General features: G+C 49.7%; 1 protein-coding gene across 1 annotated transcript in view; it reads left to right on the forward strand.

Moving 5' to 3' along the window:
* The first annotated feature begins 2,971 nt into the window (after positions 1–2,971).
* Positions 2,972–19,088, forward strand: part of ANKS1A (ankyrin repeat and sterile alpha motif domain containing 1A) — a 22,825-nt gene continuing 6,708 nt past the window's right edge. The window contains 5 exon segments of the mRNA XM_010007093.1: positions 2,972–3,175; positions 18,280–18,378; positions 18,734–18,886; positions 19,055–19,084; positions 19,086–19,088. The exon segment at positions 19,086–19,088 is cut by the window's right edge and continues 90 nt beyond it. Coding sequence (XP_010005395.1) covers positions 2,972–3,175; positions 18,280–18,378; positions 18,734–18,886; positions 19,055–19,084; positions 19,086–19,088 — 489 coding nt within the window.

Genomic DNA, 19,088 nt, shown 5'->3' on the forward strand with positions numbered 1-19,088 from the left:
TCTTCCAGGTGAAGCTTGGTTCTGTCTCTTCAGGCCACACCAGGTCGTGTCAAACTGTTCTCAGTTTCCAGGGTGATGCTTTTTGTCCAGCATGACCCATGTACTTAGTTCTTGCTCCAAACAAACTCAAACGTTGTACTGAAGGTCATTATTGAAACAATGACTTGTAGAAGGACCTTTCTGAGCCCTGGCAACCCCTCTCCCTTTCCACCTTTCTTTGAAGCATGTTGTGTTACTTGAAAAATGTCTGGCAGGAGGAGCTGAATCCCTTGGCTTGCTTTTTTTGCAACTTTTAAATACTCTGTAATTATTTCTGACTATACTCTGACTGTTTCCTGCTCTGCCATCTGCAGACCTCTTGAAGGTAGGAATCCTAAAATGCGGAACATAAGGAGAAGGATGGACCTGAGAATTAAGAGTGTTTTAATCAGAAGTCGTGATCAGGCTCTTGCTGGGGGGCACAGTGGTTGGAATTAATTTGCTTCCTTGTCATCTTCATAATGTGTAAATATCAAGAGTATTTTTACAAGACTTCCTTATTTTTAGGCTGGGATGTTTTGGGGCATCTTTTAAAATAAACCCCTTCATTCCCCTCCCTCCAAATAAACCCCCTTTCATTTCCTCTTGATTTGAAGTGATTTTAAAACCAGAAATGCTGCACTTGGTTCCACTGTAGGCTTCCCCTTTAAAAGCAGAAGTACATTTACCAGAGTACAAAAAGCTGGGTAGAGTAAATACTATTTTAAAAGGAAATTCAGGAGCTCAGAGGAAGGAACTGCTGTGGTTTCATTCCCCCTGCCAATCCCCCAACTGCTTCCAGAAACGCAGTAGTAGGCAGCAAGCAGTTTCCTCACCTCTCTCTTGATAAATTAATTCCAAGCCAGCCACAAATCACTTGGAACTGTCAAAGCAGACCTGCAAGATAATTTTTTTCAAAGTCTAGCATTGTTAGCCCATCATGGAGTGAATATTGAGAAGTCAGTGGTTTCCACTAGCGAGTTACGGAGCTGCCGCCTCCCTCCCCTCTCCTGCAGCTTCTGCTGCCGGCAGTGGATGGAAAAGCTGGGAGGGGTAAGAGGATGAAGGGAAGGGAGGGAACAGGCAGTGTGAGAGCAGGAGACAGGACTGAGAGTGGAACGGGGAGCGTGGAGCTGGCTGCCTGCAGACAAAGCCCCCAGCGCCGCAGCGCTCGGCAAGGACACGGGACCGCGGGGGCGCGGCTGCCGGATCGGCGGGGAGGGATGGATGGATAGATGGATGCAGGGATGGAGAGCCTGGGAGAGAGGGAGCTGGGTGCATAAATTCCAGGTTTAGATGCTGCCCATCCGCACAAGGCTGTGGTAGGGGAGGAAGACAGAAACCTTTTGTGATATCTGCGCTTCCTGGGCTGCAGTGTGTGCTGGAAGGACCGGCCGGCTCTGTCGGACTCGCCTGGCAGAGGAGCTCTCCCGTGGAGCCCAGCAGCAGGATCCCTCATCCCAAGAATTTCCAGACAGCACTGGGAGCTCTGCATTGTGCAGCCATTGCAGCTGGGGCGGGGGTGGGCAGGATGGCTTGGAAGGGACCACACAGCTTCAGCTGACCTGAAGGTTCACAGAAAGCAAACTTGCTTTTCCTGATCATCTTTTTATTTGCATTATACCCTTGAAACAGATGTGTGAGAAGCCTGGAAAATTCTGCCTCTCCTGCATAGCAAATTCCCTGATGAAAAGATCTCTGAACTTTTTTTTGTCATATTGAAAGGTCTCAAGTTTTTCTAGAGGAGAGTAACAAGTCACTGGACTGTCTTCCAGGAGTGAGGGAAGGGAAAGCTTGTCTGCACAGCTTCTGTAGAGTGTTGGGAAGAATCTCATTTATCAGAGGCTGAGAGGAGGTGCCAGGGCATGTCTTGGACTTGAGCTGCTGCAGGAAGAGGAGAGTGTGCTTGCATTTGCTTTGTTTTTGTGTTGACATGGCTGGGAAGCAAGGAACTGAAATGCCTCCTTCTCCAGAGCTGCTCCCTGCTTGAGTGAGGGGCTCGGATGCTTAGCTGAAGAAAATGAAAGAAGGGCAAATAGAAGCATGCATCAAACACCTGGCAGGACTGAATGTGCTGGGTGAAAACCATGCTGGTTGCTGTGTCCCTCTTGCTGTCACCCCGGGCAGCAGTGCTGTTCCCCTCCCTGGTGTGACCGCCCCGGTCCCAGCGACGTGCGGAAATGCCGAGTGCCCAGAGAGCTGGTGACCTGCCAGTGCCAGGACCCTCCAGCTGGTGCTCAGGGTCACTTCTGCTCCTCTTAACACCATAACGGCAAGAAAAAGCCCTTACCATGGTTTGCCTCTTTCAGGACTGCTTGGGGAAAAAAAGTATAAGCCCTTCTTTTCCTCTGCTGCAGTTTGTGTGCTTTCTTTGTCTTGCATGTCTTCCTGTGGACAGCTGCTCTAGTCTGGCTTCTGCTGCTTTTCTTGGAGTCCGTCGTGTCTGTTTTGTGTCTCGGCTGCATGAAGATGTATTTTCTCTCTAGCTGCTTTGTGGCTCAGGTGCACAGGGTGGTGCATCCGAAGCTGCATGGACCAGAGGACCTGAACAGCTCTGGGGGTTGGTGAGCAGCTCCGCTCCGTTCCCTCACCCCTGCGACTGGCTGGGAATGCTGTGGGGGGAAGTTTGCTGCCCTCCTCCCTCCCCCGTCAGCCCAGCCAAGGAGTGGATCTGCGTCCCCGTGGGGTTGGGCTTCATGTGTTTGCCTGGCAAGGATCTCACCCGAGCCCCATGCAGTGCATGTGATGTCAAGGTCCCAGGAGGGCTCCTGAACAGTTGGCCCAGGCGAGGTGTTTCTTTTCCTGAGTGTTAACTGGGATACAGATTAAACCCCCAGCCCGTGGAGGCACTGGAAGCTGCTTGTCCATGGTCTGTGCTCACCAGAGGAATTGTCTGCCAGCTGATTTGTTGTACTCTGGGCATAATTTTTTGAGTTTCTTGATGGTAATGACTATGATGTGGCAATGCCATCTGTCCTCCTCAGAGTGCCGCTGCTACCGCCTTAACGGGTTCTCCCTGTTCAAGCGTCTGCCGATTCCTCTCTCGTCAGGTTCACGGATGCTGGAGCAGAGTGTTGGGGAGTGGCTGGAGTCCATTGGCCTGCAGCAGTACGAGAGTAAACTGCTTCTGAACGGCTTCGATGATGTCCGCTTCCTGGTAAGTCTCTGCCTGGCACCCACGGGCTCTAACAAACCCCTTGGCCAAATCTTGACCGGTTATCGATGCCCTGTGTCAGCTCCAGAGCAGATCTAGGTCTGCAGCCCAGCAGAATGGTCTTGGGGGTGTGTATGAGGGTTGTATTGGGTCATTCATCTTCATATTTAAGTCAGATGTTTGGAGTTTTTTTCACCCTAAGTCTTTATGATCCACTTTACTGCAGAAACGGGAGCTGCAGGTCACTAATATTTTGGAAAAATCCCTGAGTCGTTTGTGTTCAGGACCATGAAGGAGGTGGTGGACCTCTTGTTGGAAGGATCCTTAACCTAAGCATGCAGGCAGGATGTTAATGAGCTGTACCTAATTGCTTTGACACCGTTGGCTCTGAAACCTAATGATGACAAGGTGGTAGTGCTTAATGTGGAGGGTTTTTTTTTAATGAGAAACTTCAAGCTGCACAGTGTAAAAATCTGAGAATTCACGTGGAACAGTGAAGTGTAAAGACAGAACATCTTGGTGCTGTGGGAAGGGCTCTTCCTGCACGGCTTGAAGAAATGCTTTCTGAGCGTGAGCTCCCAAGCTGTGCAAATAAAGAATTTCTAGAAATGGATGTTAAACTTTTGGATAAGTCATTTGGGTTAATGTAACATCCTGCCTGGGAAAGGGAGTGGGGACATCCCTTTGGTACTGTGGGTGGTGTGGGGAGGTGGTCCCAGGAGGTTGTGTGCTCAGGAGCTGTGCTGTGAGCTGGGTGGAGGGGGCTTGGGAAGCACAGTGACCATCCGAGCATGGTGAGGGGACGTGGGGAACAGCTGGGAGAGAAGGGAACGTGGGATGGGGCAGGGAGGTGCACAGTATCATTGGGGTACTTAAGGAATCATGGAATCATTTTGATTGGAAAAGACCTTTCAGATCATCACATCCAAGTGTTAATCCAGGACTGCCGAGGCCACCGCTGAGCCATGTCCCTAAAGGCAGGAGGAAATTCATGCTTTAAAAAAATGACCTGACCAGCCAGATAAAAGTCATGGGATCTCCAAGCACCCTTGTAAGCAGAATAATGTAGCAATATCCAGTCATCTCTTCTGGCCTCCATGACAAGGAACTTATCCCCTTGTCCCCTGGCAGGGCCAGCACTCCCCTGGAGCTGGGTCTTGCTCTGCTTTGTGCTCCTGCAGCAGAGGAGCTGCCAGTGACAGGCGATGGTCTCACCACGCACCCTTCTGCCTCTACCACACACTGCTCCTACATCTGTGTGTGGCACCTTCCCTCTTCCCTGGGGGAATTTTGGGTTGAGCTGCCCCTGTAGAAGCCTTGGGTGCCCTCAGAGGGCTCCAGCCCTTCAGTGTCCCACTCACCTGGTTCCAGCCCTCTGATGGACCCTGAGACTGCTGTGTTTCAGGCAGGTTTCTTCAGCTTTCTGTGAGGTTTCAGCATTCCCTGCACCCTGGGGTGCTCTGATTTGAGCTCTGGGATGCTCTGGAGATGGTACAATGAACTGGAACGAAATAATACCTCCTAGATCCCTGCTTGGGATCCTCTGCTGATGGATCTTTGACCTTTGTGGTGTCAGTAGGCTGCTCTCACTCCAGCAATTAGAAGATAAAAGCCTTTAGGCTGACTGGCCCTGCCTGACAGGTGTGGTGCCAGACCTCTCCCAGCACAGAAGTTTAATGATGAAGGAAATTAACTTTCCACTTGTCCCCAGAGAGGTAGGAGCTCAGAAGCAGGGATTTTTATTGCCTGTACTTACCTGCAGTAAATAGCAACACTTCACTGCAAATTGCCTGGTGCAGAGTTTTGTCATTCATAAGATGAAAGCAAAAGCTTCTTGTGCGTGGCCTCATAATGTGGTTTGAAGGTGGATGTGGTAGGAGTCACTTTTGAATCACGGGTGGATGATGATGTTCTCCATCCAATGCTGGGTCACTGCTCCCAGCCTAGGAAATCAGCTTCTGCTGGTGCTGGGAGATGAGAGACTCTCCTTACTCATTCCTCTCCATTTTAAAAGGTTTAATAATTTAGCCAAGGTTTCCTGCAAACCATTTCTGATTCCTGTTTTGCTGCTTATCCCTGTTCCTGGGAAGCTGACTCTGGCACCCGTGCCAAGACTGACTTTAAATCCTTCCATCCAATTCCTGGGAACTTCAAGCTAATAGTGTCAGTCCAGCATGAAAGTTCAGTTATTAAGAATCTTTTCCTCTGTGGTTTGACTTGCCTTTAGCATCTGATGTAGGAGCAAAACCTTCAAACCTTTGCACAGTACAAATGAGGAACAAGCAGTTAATTTGGTTTTCTTAGTGATTTTTATGTTCTCAGATGAATTGTTAATGTTGTAGAGAACACTGAGGCTGGTCAGTACTGGAAGGAGGTGGCTGCTTGGCTTCTGGCATGGCAGGCTTACCATCCCTCTTCTATTTTACCCAACAATTTATTGATTAACAACCACCTTCAGTCACTAACAGAATATTTCAAACTAAGTGGTGGTATTTTCCTGGAGTTAAATGGTTTCTGTGAGAGGATTAGTCTGTGTTAGGGCCTTGTTATGTTAAATATCTCAAGGTCCAAAGAACACTGGGTAATGGTTTGCAAATTGCCAGATGGGCTATGGGGCTAATTAAGTTTTAGCAGCAAAAATTAAGAAGTTGGTGTCTTTTAATGCAGAAACACTCTTGTTTTCTGTGTGAGATTCCTCACTGCATTACTCCCTGCTGTGGGGTTTTCCAGAGCTGAGGATGTGGCTGCTCCCTTTGCTGTTGGAGTCCCTGGCTGCCTGTTTGTGGGCAAACAAGAAGCTGGTACCTTGGGCACACAAGCAAGGACTTGAGAGACCAAACCATGAGATGTGTAGTCAGGGTACAGCTGGAAAACAGTGTCTTTATGGAGAACACTCAGTGTGTGGAAGGTGACAACTTATAGCAGGATGAAGAAAACATCCGGTAACTGCACTGGGAACTGGGGGAAATCAAGGAGAAACAGGTGTTTAAAATGTACCTTCTCCCCAGTAGGTAGTACAGGATTGGTAAGAGAATAAACTGGAGGGGGCAGAAACCCGTTTGGTGCTTTTTAGTGCTCTTGTAGTTCACTCTTTAGCCAGTCCTGGTTTCAGGAATTCCTGATTTCCCTTATGTTTCCAGTCGGTTCTTGAGATAATTTGCACCTTGTGTTACAAAAGCCCCCCCAGACAAGGGACATGATTCATTTGCACAGTCTGGTCAAGTGACTTTGAAAAGTGTTCTGTAAATATATGGAGCTTCTTAGTTAGGTGTTCACTTTTGAAGGCAGAAACATGTATTGTTTCCAGGAATAATAATTCCATTCCTTTCAGAAATCCAGAGATCCCTTCTTAGGTGAGGAGCTGTGCTCTCCAGTGGTAGCTCTGAGCAAGCTGCATCTCCAGCAGCACTGAGGAGAACCAGGAGGGGAATAATCCTGCTCCCTCCCCTGGGGTCTCCTCTACTCTTTAACAGGCAGCACTGGCTGCTGAAAGAGACTTGAGACCTGCAATTTTCACAGGTTTGCATTGAAAAGACAGGGTTGGAGATGTTGTGTCCTCACATGTGTGTATCCCTAGCAGTGCTCTTTCATTTTTGGAGGAATTCAGGAGAAATAATAAAGTGTTACTTGTAGCCCAGTTGGTTCTGAGCCTTGTCAGCCAGGGCTTGTTGGGAATATTCTCACTTTGGGAACTTGCAGAGGATTTTGTGGGATTGTGGATTGTTTATCAGGGAAGAACTAGTCATAAGAACTGTGAAGGGGAAGGAATCACAAGTGTTGGTGACTGAATGGAGTGACTGTCACCCTGCCTGGACACAGCTCCTGGGCTGGGATGCTGCAGATGGGCTGGGTTGGCAGCCCGGGCCTTTCTGCTGTGTTGCTCTGTTCCAGCACTGGGAGCACCTGTACAGATGTGTCCATGGTGTGAAATTCACATGAAATCTGCAGAAGAAAACAAAAAGCTGCAGCATTTGATACAGCCCACGAGAGCATCTTGGTAAGCTGAGCAGTTCCACAGGCAAATGCAAACCCAAGGATATTTCTGACTAGTTCAGAGGATCTTGGTGGAGTGTTAGCTCAGGGGTGGATGTTGCTACCACAAATCAGCAGGATTATTTAAACATCAGCTTGACATGACTTTAAAGCTTATTTGTCAATGTGTATTTTCCTGGGAAGGGACTGAAGTCAAGGTTTATTTCAGGTTGTGTGTAATCTTTTGGCTGGGTTGAGGGAAGAAAGGGGCTCTAAAAGCTGGATTTTAGGGAAGCTGTGGCTGCCCCATCCCTGGAAGTGTTGAAGGGCAGGTTGGATGGGGCTTGGAGCAACCTGGGCTGGTGGGAGGTGTCCCTGCCCATGCAGGGGTGTGGAACTAGATGATCTTAAAGGTCCCTTCCAACCCCAACAAGGAATTCTATGATTTAAGCAGCTCAGTTTTCTGAAACACTGAGTTCTCTTTCCAGACACTAATATCTGCATTTCTGAACCACGTTTTTGTGTCTGGTGAAATTCTTAAATTCCGTTTAAGTTGCCTACATAGCTTTGTTGTTGCATTTATAGAAAATGCTAGGAAAGAGGCTTTCTCTGATTGCTGTTACTCCCCAGCATGACCCTGCTGTCCATGGGAGAGGATCCTTTGGCTCATCCTCTCCATTGGTACTGGGTGACATTCACTGCCAGCCCTGCTGGCTCAGGGCAGTCAGACTGTGACACTCAACTTCTGCTTTCAATGTGGGGCTTTAATTTGAAGCACAGCCTGTTCAGCCAGCTGGGGATTGGAAGAAAAAAAAAAGCTAAAGTGGAGATAAAATTTCAAATTCTCCTTCTCTGCTTCACAGCCCACTGGAATTCTTTGGTTAGAGGGGAAAGGTTTATTTGTGTGATGTGTAAACAGAAGTGAGTTGAAGTTCTAGCTGAGTCTTGCTGGCAGGGGCTATGCTGTCCTTGACTTAGTAAAAATTGAGCTTTGCTAGTAGAATAAAACCCCCAGCAGGGTTTTACACACCAAGTGTTCACAGTTGTCATGAACCAGCACCCGACAGGAGCCAGCCCTGCTGCCTCCCACGTGGAGGAACCAGCCCTCCTGTCTGCCTGGGGCTTCGGGAGACCCATTGCCTCATCCTTTGCCAGAGGAGGGAAGGAAAAGGGCAGATCACCAAACCATGGCAAGGAGTGAGCAGTGTCCTTCATAAAAATGTGCTATAAATTGACTTAATTGTCCTTGACTGGTAACGAGCTGGGGGAGCTGTAAGAGTAGGAAAATGTCACAAGAATATGGGACAAGAGGGACTCGGCTGCTCCTGGAACTCAGTCCCATTGTGTCTCCTGCCATCACCAGTGTATCTGCAGCAGATGCTCCCTTTGGGAGGTCCAAGGGGATACTGGTTTTGCACCACGAGGTGCACAATGCATTCCAGTGCTCTGTGGAAAAGGCAGGAATGGCCTGGAGGGAGAGTCCCTGTGGGGCTGGGGGAGATGGGACCTGGCTGGTGTAATAAGAAGGAATTGCAGTAATTCATGCTGGAATTTTCCCACAGGAGTGGGCAAGGAAATGGCATTACCTGTGTCCCCGCTGCAGTATTTTGTGATCCCACAGATCCCCTAAATGTGTCTGAGATCCTTGCAAAAGCTTTTCCCTTCCCTTGGAGGGCTGAGACATCCGAGAAGGGCAAACCTCGCGTGCTCTGGCACTCGTACCATTATTCTGTAGCTCAACTTGTTATTCCATCCAAAGATATTTGGGTTTGCAAACAAGCAGGTAAAACAGAACATAAACCATTTCTTTATTGCTTTCTTTTTTTTTATATTGTTCAAGCCTGGATTCCCATGGAGTGTGAGGAAAGCAGCTAATGCTGATTCAATGAGACAGCGTCAGGAACGGAAATCTGTTCTCGCGTAGTGCCCTGGGCTCCTCTGGGGTGGTTGTTTTTCCTATTTTTCTTATAATTGGGACAAAGTGGTAGAAACACAATGGCACTGGAAGAACAGGGTTGTTCGTGAATAATTTAGAGTACTGACATTAATTTGATTAAATGTAATTCAGTGCCATGTTAGATTAGCCTGTGGAGGTCTTCGTTACGAAAGAGCTTTTTCTCTTCTCTCTGTGTGTGCGCAAGGAAATGGTTCATGAAAATGTGCTGGGTTGGGGTGTGAGCAGAGCTGAAGTGTGTTTCTGCCAGGCTGGACCTGAAGACACCTCTCCCAGCACAGAAATGGGTCTCCTTTACCCTGCAAACCCCTGTGTTTTAGTTGCTGGCTGATGATAAAATCATAGGATGGTGAAGGTTGGAAGGAACCTCAAAGATCATCAGGTTCCAACCCCCTGCGTGGGCAGGGACACCTCCCACCAGACCAGGCTGCACAAGCCTCATCCAACCTGGCCTTGAACACCTCCAGGGATGGGGCAGCCACAGCTTCCCTGGGCAACCTGTTCCAGTGCCTTCCTGCCCTCATGGTGAAGAATTTCTTCCTGATGTCTAACCTAAATCTCCCCTCTTTCGGTTTATCTGCACGATCTTCATTTTCACCCCATACCTGTTGTGCTGGAGCACGGGGCATCTCCTGATGTCCTCAGTGAATTGTTGCTCTGCTTTGCATGATGAACTTCATAACTACCCAGCTTGGCTCATGGATGCCAGTCCCTGGGGCAGCACCATACTTTGATCATGCTCTGAGAACATGTGTGCCCCAGAGCTTTTTTCTATTATAAATAGAGAAATTCTAAATAAATAGAGATATTCTAAATATAAAACTTACTATTTTGCAGTAGTGATCTGGGGAAACTTAACTGATATTTAGTGCTTTGCACTCAGTGAAGAGCCATCAGACAACCCCCAGAAAAGGTTTTACTGCTTCCACACTTGGTGAAACCAAGAGAAAACTTGGCATGATTGCAGCCCTTGGAGAATATAGACCCAGGTGAGCCCCCATGTGTGGCTTGTGCCTGGGCAGGTGGGCTTGGTTTGGAGCTGAGGCCAACTCTGCTCATCCAGGTAGAAGCTCTTGAGTGGTTGGTTCTGGGCTTGGTCTTCCCAAAGCTCAGCCCTGCAGTGGTGTTGGGTGACTGAGCTTGTGAATTGATGTGTTTGGAAGTAAATGCTGGTAACACTGAGCTGTGCTGGCAACCAACCCTCCAGCTGATCAGACTTGGGGATCTCTTTGGCCTGATTATCACTCTGACTGGCAGATTTATTCCTGAAATTAATTTGGTTTATATTTATGAGAGGCAGGGACTACATCAGCCACGTTACATGGTATTGTCTGCTGTTTATCTTTGCTGCCAACCTCCTGGAAATGCATTTTTCCCTTGGTCCCCAAACTGATTTTGGTGCCCTGATTGAACACCCTGTAAGAGCAGAATTGGACCCTTGTGGGAGGGTTCCTGCCAAGTGTCTGAGTGGGAATCAATTCATACAATGAAATGGATTTGTTTTTGACAGCTCTCCAGTGGGTTTCAAATACTACTTGGGTGGTTCACAAGGACTGAGCTTTGGCCACCATGTTGTGTTTTTGGGGGATTTCTCTGGAAAGGGAATGGTGAGGGTGGGAGACATGCAGTGATACGGGAGTTGAGGCTGTGCTGAAGCTCCTCAGATGATGGAAATGGACGTCATGAAGAGCAGCAAGTTTGCAGTGGGTTTTAGGAGCAGAGTGAGTGGATCAGAGCTGGCAACTTTGAGGATACTTACATGTGATTCATTAGTAGCTCCAGGCCCAATAAACATTAAAAAAGCCATTAAAGTAGCAGTTAATTTTTTTCCCTCTCAATAAAATTGCCTGAACTTGACAACCATGACTGATTCCCTCCGTTGCCATTGTCCTGCTGCCAGTCTGCATGGGGAAGAAAATGAAACAAAAAATGAAGTGGCTGTGTGCTAATCTAGGATTTATTGTAGGGTTTTGTCTAGGAGTCCATTCCACAATCAGTATGGAGAGCTGGGGCTTCTTTGTGTCCTTCACTAAACAGAGATTTCTTTTCTCCTTGTTCCCACTGAACTATCTCCAGCTGCAGATGCCATTAAGGGAAGGTGTGAAACCTCACAAATCATGAGGCCAATTAAATATGTATTTGTGGGATTAATTCCTGGTCTTCTGGCTCTGGAATGGGGGTGTGTAGGTCCCTGTTGTGGGGTCTGCAGCCTGCTTGGAGGTAAAGATGCTGCTGGGGCAAGTTTGGTGGAGCACTGGAACCAGCTTCCCAGGGAAGTGGTCACAGCACCAAGCCTGCCTGAGTTCAGGGAGTGTTTGGATGATGCTGTCAAGCAGATGGTGTGATTCTTGGGGTGCCCTACACAGGGACAGGAGTCGGACTTGACAGTCTTGATGGGTCCCTTCCAACTCAGCATGTTCTATCATTCTGTGATTCTGTGAGTGGTCAGGGAGGGCTGGAGGAGCTGTAGGTTTTCAGCCTGGAATCAAAACTGTAATTTGGAAGGTTTTAGCTTTTTTTTCTTTGCCTGTAAAAGGAGGTGATACCCTGTGTTATCTCCAAGATCTCAAGTGAGAAGCCCCCAAAGTGCACACCATGCAGAGAGAACACAGGCTTGTTTCTGGGATAAACTGATAAATTAGTCCATTAACGAGGCATTAGCTGCTCTTGTCCTGTTGAACAAGATAGATTAGCAGGGCTTTTTCCTCCAAGTGCACATCCATGCAGCCCTTGTGCAATGAGGGGGTCAGGGCTGGGCTGCTGACTCTCCATCCTGAACACAGCTCCAAGGGGCTGGATGAGGCCAGATGTGCCACCTCCAAACCCTGCAGGCAAAGAAGGCACTTTGGCATTAATTGCTAATGGATTTGGGGACAGGAAGCTCATTGCCAGTTGCCATGGCTCTGCTGCCTCCTCATATACCTTCACTATAGTTCATCTTTCTGAATTTCTCTGCCTCCCCTTATCCTCAGGATGCTGCCCAAGGCTGTGGGGCCATGAATCCCAGTGGACTTTTCCAAGTCTGGCAGAAGGACCAGCTGGCAGCTAAGGCAGAGCCATGAAGACCCTTGCTGGGCACATAACTGAGCCACTTGTCTTCTGGACTGCAAGCCCTGAGCTGCCTGCTTGCATTAAGTTCCTCAAAGCTGCCCCTAGTCAGTACCTGGATGACCAAAATGAGGGCTCTTGATCCTTTTTTCACCTGAAAAGGAGAAATCCAAGTGGTGTGGAAGGTGTATCCTGTTTTCAGGACTTATATATTATCCCTGTTTAGGCTGGGTCTGTGGTGAACTGGATGCACCTCCATCTCCCACACCCAGGCTTCTGATTGCCCAAAGTAAAACAACAGCAGTGGCAGCAAAGTCCTTGACAAGATGCAAATTGTCTTGAATTTACCAAGGGGAAAAAGAAAAAGAGCTTTGTGTGCATTAATCTAAGAAAAGCTGGATGCTTCGGCTCACACAGCTGACGATGCTCGTTTGCAGAAGTCTGGAAAAGCTGTGTTTGGGTTTTGCATCTGTTGCTTTTAATAGCAAACACATTCTGGTCCTTGTCTTCCCTGCAGTCCCTCGACTATCTTTAAGACAAGGTTTAGTAGCAGAGGCAGCTCTGGGGGTGTTAGCGAGGCAGTCGGGATTCATGAGGCTCCGGTACTGGCTGGATAAGTCAACGTGTCCTATACGAAACTTTCTTTGCCTCAGGCCTTTCCTTAGCTGGAAAGAGAGCATGGATCTGAGCCAGGCTCTGTGTGAGAAGCAGCATCTGAAAATTGGGTAGTTAAGTGCCTGCAGAGTGCCTGGCTGGAGGAGGATGGCTGGCAGATTTCAGCAGCTCTGGGTTTGGCACCCTCGCCTTCGGGGTCACCTCGCCAGCAGGAGGGGACAGTGCTGCCTTCCTCCAAGCTACTCTCTGACTCTGCTGCTTTTTTGTTGGGTTGGTTTTTCCCTTTAATGAGAAACCTGGAGCCTTGCAGGCTGTTTAATTACAGTGCAAGATGTGAAGCATGACTGAAGCAGAGCCTTGCTCTAAAAGCTTGTGTTTCTGCAGGGGGTTTGGCTGCAGCAGCATCTTTCCGGGCTCCCTGGGGTGGCCCAGGTGAGGACGTGGGTCACAGATCTCTGCTGTCCTTTGGGGGGGACATGGAGGGCAGAGATGGGGTTCAGAGGTACCCTCGTGGTTGTGTGTATTTGTGCCTTTCCACAGAGGGAGCTCATTGCAGCTCTGAGCAAGCTGAAGGCCAGGTTGGGGGATGAAAGTCCCTCTGGACTGTCTGGCAGCCAGGCTCTGCCAGTTGGGAGCTAGGGAGTGGGACTCACCTTGCCTAATTTCAGATGTCTGTGGCTGGGCTGAACATTCAGCCTCTTTGGATTTGGAGCAGAGGACTCCTCCACGTGATGCATTTCACCCCACAGCAGATGCACTGGAGAAATAGTCTCTTCCTTGACCTAACCTATGTGTCTGCAGCTGAAGCTCAGGGGGAAGATTGTGCTCCTGTGACCACTACAAAAAACAGTTTTAGCTTCTGCTTCCTGGTGGATTTTTTTAGGGATCATCACAGCTCTTCTAGGAATAAAAAGAATGACCCAGTGTTTATCTACTGAGACTGATTAACATGTGTGTGGTGCTGCACTAAGATCTGAATTAACACGAGGGGCTGTGTTCTAGCATCAAACCCTGAACAAGCCACTTGTGGTGGGCTAGTTCCTGATGGAAACAAGGAGAAAAGGGTGTGAGGTGTTGAGATAAATGAGGCCTTTGGATGTTCCCAGCTCCCCCTGCACGGATGGAAACAGGAGCTCTGACTTGGGTGAAACCCTGAGCCAGGAGAAACGTGCAAGGTAAAAAGCACTTGTCACAAGGAGTCAAGTCTGAAATACAGCTTTGGGAAGTCTTGTTGATTCTAATTGGCATTTCTGAGGCTGCTGCTGGAGGATCATAGAGGCCAGCAGCAGGGGAGTCCCTGGGAGCTTTCCTCTCCCCTGCCTCAGGTGTTTGCTGAATCTGTCCTCAGAGGACCCAGAGAGGGGCCAGTGACCACAAGCCTGGGGTCAAGCTACCAGGGCTGCTCCACACCCTGAGGCCTGGGAGATGGCATCTGGTGGCCTGGTTGTTGACCTGTGTCAGCACCAAAGGGGACCTTTGTTTAAAAAATCAAAACAGACCCAGAACAACAACAAAAAAACCCCAAGGAGAGATAAAAATGAGCGAACAAAAACCTGTATTGGGATGGCATTAAAAAATCAAAGCCAAACTCCCCCTTGCAGCAGTTGGTCTGAAATTTTGCAGCCCTGTGTCAAGGCAGCCTCCCCTTGAGCAGCCCCTTGTCACCAAGAGCCTTTGTTTCATCTTGGTGACAAAGGCTTTGTTCCCTTTTCCTCCTGAGCTGCTGGGCGTGGATGTGTCTGTAGTTGTCCCCTCCTCAGGCCAGCAAAGACTCTTGCCAGGTTCAGGGACAGCCCAAAGACCCATCAGCAGCCCCATGCCTGGTGGGAACTGGTTTGCAGAGGTTGGGAAGGATGAGGCTGAAGGTGAGAAGCGAGGGAGACGTGCTGGGAGAGGCAGGGAAGGAGGAAAGCTGTGGCAGAGCCCAGCTGTGTCTCTGTTGATGAGAACCCTCCTGGCTTAAGGGGCTTTTTGTGCCAAGTCAGAAGCTGCTGGTGGAGCAGCCAGGTGGATTTGCAGGAACAGGGAGCAGGGCAGGAACCCAGCTTGGAGCCAGTGGTGGCCCAGGCCACCCTGTGGTTTTTGTCTGAGCAGTGTGTCAAATGCAAACAGGTTTACTGCTTTAAACAGCTCATCTGTTCAGCTGGCGAATGTTAAAAGATCTCCAGTGCCTTTGCATTTAATTATCTATTTTAGTGGCAGATTATATATATTTTTTTCCAAGGGAGATGAAATCTGGATGGGTTTAAAGGACGTTTCTGTAAGCACAGGCTCCTGCACAATAGACTGTGATGATTTATTTGGTGCTGCTATGCTTTGTCTATCCTTGTTAAGTGCCCTGAGAATACAGGCTGGCACTGAGGGAATTTAACGTGACACATAAAAATAAGTAGTGTTGGAGAAAGCTGTAGGCATGACAGTATTTAACTAGCTTCTATTTCTTGCTGTATAGCAAGCTGTTTTCCTTAAATTTGAGATGCTAAAAGTAGGAAGACACCTCTTGCCTTGGGCTTGGCCCTGTCAGGATGAGCCAGGCAGCCTGAGGGGGGTGAGAGCTGCTAGCCCCTTGTCTGGAAGCCTGGCATTGCTGTGCTGCAGTGGGTTAGCACCCAAAAGGCTCAACGTGGGAAAATAAGCTTGAGTAAAAATGTAAATAGGATCAGCAAGCTTGTTTAATTGTTACACATTTAAATCGTACACGGTCGTTGTCACAGCTCGTTTGGCTGTGAACTGTTCTTGCCTTCCTGGTTGGTGTGTGAAGGGTTTGCTGTGATTCCTGCCCTGGCACCCAGCTCATCCCAGAGGAATTAAGCAGAGCCCCAGGCTGGGGGAGCAGAGCAGGCCAAGGTGTCAGAGCTGCAGGTTTCAGGTGTGACATTAACCTGCTGTGGGGACTTGGGTGAGTCAGTCCCTCCCTCCTTGTGCTTCCCTTTGCCTCACCAGGCAGGGCAGAAATGCTTTGCTCTCCAGGAGAAATCTCATCACTTCCTCTAGCCTTTTTCTGTCCATTTATAAAATATAAAAGCCCATCTCCCTCTAGGAGATTAATTCCTTGCAGAGATGCTGCCTCCCAAGGACCCTCTGCAGCCCCTGCAGCTGAGCTCTAGCATGCAGAGCCAGGTAAGGTGCACGTCAGGGGAGTTAAGCTGCCTTTAATCCTTTCCCTCTTCCCCTGAGCTGAGCACACAATCTCCTGCTGTTACAGAAATGCACATTAAATCTGTCTCTTTGCCTCACAATTTGTGAGCAAGAAAGGGGAGGGATGCTTTTATTTTTTTTGGTGGGATGCTGCTTCTAACAGCCTGGTGTTATCCCTGCCTGCAGCCCCTCCTTTATTCACCTGGGGGGTTTGCTCTGGAGGCAGCAGAGTTTGCTGCTGCTCTTGCACCAAATGGGCACCCTTGGAGCCTTCAACCAGCAAACAGCCTTTTTTGTTTTTCTATTCTTTAATTTGTGTTTTTAATTTAAGGTGTGCACAGAACAGCTTATGTGCCAGAGCTACATCCTGGCACAGAGCTTTGTGCAGCATCACTGCCCAGGTGAGCCCCTGGGGTTCCACCTGGCAGGACAATCCAGGTGCCAACCAGGAGGGGCAGGGCAGGTACCTGTGGCCCTGGGCCCCTGCAGAGCTGCCACCCACCCACGGGGACCTCTCAAGCAGTGGCTCTTCCCAGCTTGGCAGTGATGCCAGGGATCAGCTGCTACAAACTGACCTTTGGGAAAACAGGGAGCAAACCAGCCTCATCTGCTGGGTCTTTAGTCCTGGTTCTTGCTGCTGGTTAAACAAGTCTCAGACAAATGCTTTTGTGCTGCCACTGGCTGCTCCAGATCCAGGGCCTGCCAGGAATTGAGGGCACTGGGATCCTTCCCTGCCAGGAGAGGGTGGAGGCAGAGGATCTGTGGGTGCTGGAGGGCAGAGCCTGTCTGCAGGGCAGGGCCCTGCTCCCCTGTCACCTGCTGCTTTAATTTGCCACCATCATTTGCTAAATAATTGTTTCTCTGCAGTCTGGCCCCTGAGGGCAGCTCGTTGCTTCAGGCAGCTCTTAATCTGTGGTGATAATTCTGTTTTTGTGGAGGCTTATGGCAGGAGGGAAGAGCAGCAGTCAAGGTTGGAGGGACATGTGCCATCCTACCCTGTGTTAGCCCACGAGGCTGGGAGGTGGCAGGAGTGACACTGCCTGGGCCTGGGGCTGTTGTAAACCAGGCACAAACCACAGGAGTCAGGAGCAAAGTGGCCACTGGCATTTCCAGCAGTGTGAGAAGTTGTGCTTGGCTGCATCTGGCTCCATCAAAGGCATCTGGTGACTCCTGTAAAGCCATTGCCAAAGGCCACCTCTCCCCCATAGGCTGCCCAGCCTGCAGGTGGGCTTGTCCAGTTTAGAGTCACCATCCCTTGGAGATGTTAAAAAAAAATGTGTGGGCCTGGCATTTCAGGACGTGGTTTAGTGGGCATCGTGGTGTTGGGTTGATGGTTGGACTTGGTGATCTTAGAGGTCTTTTCCAGCCTTAATAGCTCTGTCAGTGGGAAGGGCTGCTTCTCTTTCCTTGCAGCATCACCCTTGTCAGGGGACACTGGGGATGGGTCGGTGGCTCAGACAGCAGCTCATTGCTTTTACCTTGGGCTGTTGCATTTAAAGCAGGGAGTACTTAGCAAAAGGTGGGTCCTGAGGCATTACAGAAAGTGAGGGGTGGGAATATAAGGCATTTGCTGCCCTTTAAAGAGGATTCTTGGCCATCTTCCCTCGCGTTCCCCTCCTGAAGGCCTGGCCGCTCAGCCCGCTGCTCCCGCAGCCTGATGCCCTTGCAGCAGCTGAGTGCCTGACAGCCAGTTTTAATTAGGTTTCTCTTACAAAACCAAAATGTGGAACAGCAAAGCACTGTCAGCTCAGACCTTCAGCTGTGACTCTCCTGAGAGCAGAGGGAGGCAGGTCCAGGGAAGGGAGGGGGGGTCCAGGCTCCAGCTGAAGCCCTCAGTCCAACAGCCGCGCGGCTCCTCTAGCCATGGGGAGATGTGTCTGGGCATCCTGCTGAGCTCTCCCCAGGTATGAGGGGTGTGGGCAGGGAGCAGGTTGTGATGGAGGCTCTTAAGAGGGGGGTAAAATCAGCACATCCTGCCTGTGGCTGGTCTCTGTGTGGGGAAGGGGGACAGAAAATGAGCTTTCCTGGAGTGGTGTGTGGCAACCAGAGCCTCGCAGCCCAGGGGATGGAGGAGAAATCTGACCTTCACCAGGTCACCTGCTCTTATGAAAGGAAATTGGGATTTCTCTGTGGCCCTGGAGGCTGAGCAGAGCAGGATGCCTCTTCTCTGCCACCGTGCACAGAGTGGGGATGGGGATTACTTGGGTGGTGGGGAGCAGTTTTGTTCCACAGTGATTGAAGTGGAATCCTCCTCTTCCTCCTCCTGCTATTGAGGCCATGCCGGGAGGTGAGGTCAGGATGGTCGTGTGGTCTCTGCTCCCACACTTGATGTGGCTTCTGTTGTCCTCTGCTCCCATGTCATTTCTTCCTGTCACCACAGGGCTGTAATGTCATGGAAGACCAGGACCTCCGGGACATTGGGATCGGTGACCCGCAGCACCGGCGGAAGCTCCTCCAGGCCGCTCGCTCCCTCCCCAAGGTCAGCACCCTGTCCTGCAGGGAAAGCAGGGACAGGGCATTGCCCAGCATGGCTGTGAAAGGCGAGGAAACCAAAGCCAGTCCCTGTGACCCACAGAGAGATTGCAGGGGCAGTCGGAAGGGGTTTGGGAATAGGGAGGAGGAGAGGCCAAGCTGTGTGGATGGGATGACTGTGCTGGGGAGAGGGTACCTGTCCCTCCCCCTGCTCTTGATCCCAATTGATCTAGTGTTTATACAGTGATCTATTTATTTTTTACTGTAAAGCTTCTAGTGGAGATGATGGTGGCCTTTTAACTGTTTTTAATGCACTGGGATCCTCTAAAAGGCTTCTAACCCCTTTCTTGTATTGTTTGCAGTTGAAACCCCTAGGCTGCGATGGGAACAGCCAGCCTTCAGTTCCTGCCTGGCTCGACTCCTTGGGGCTGCAGGATTACACCCAGTCCTTCCTCTCGAGTGGCTACAGCTCTATTGACACTGTGAAAAACCTCTGGGAGCTTGAAATAGTAAACGTGAGTATTGCTTTGCTCTTGCTGGACCAGCAAAGTCCTGCCCACATTCCCTCCGGGGCTGTGACTTGCAGGGAGCCGTGTCACATGGGAACAGGTCTCTGCTCCAAGGGGAAGTTTTTCCCCCTGCTGAGGGCAGGAAAAGCTAGTAACCGTGGTCTCTGCCTGCAGGAGTTGAAAGTGAAGCTGCTGGGCCATCGGAAGA

Source organism: Chaetura pelagica, unplaced genomic scaffold (genome assembly GCF_000747805.2).
Source record: "Chaetura pelagica isolate M959 unplaced genomic scaffold, ChaPel_1.0 scaffold757, whole genome shotgun sequence".
NCBI classification, from domain to species: domain Eukaryota; kingdom Metazoa; phylum Chordata; class Aves; order Apodiformes; family Apodidae; genus Chaetura; species Chaetura pelagica.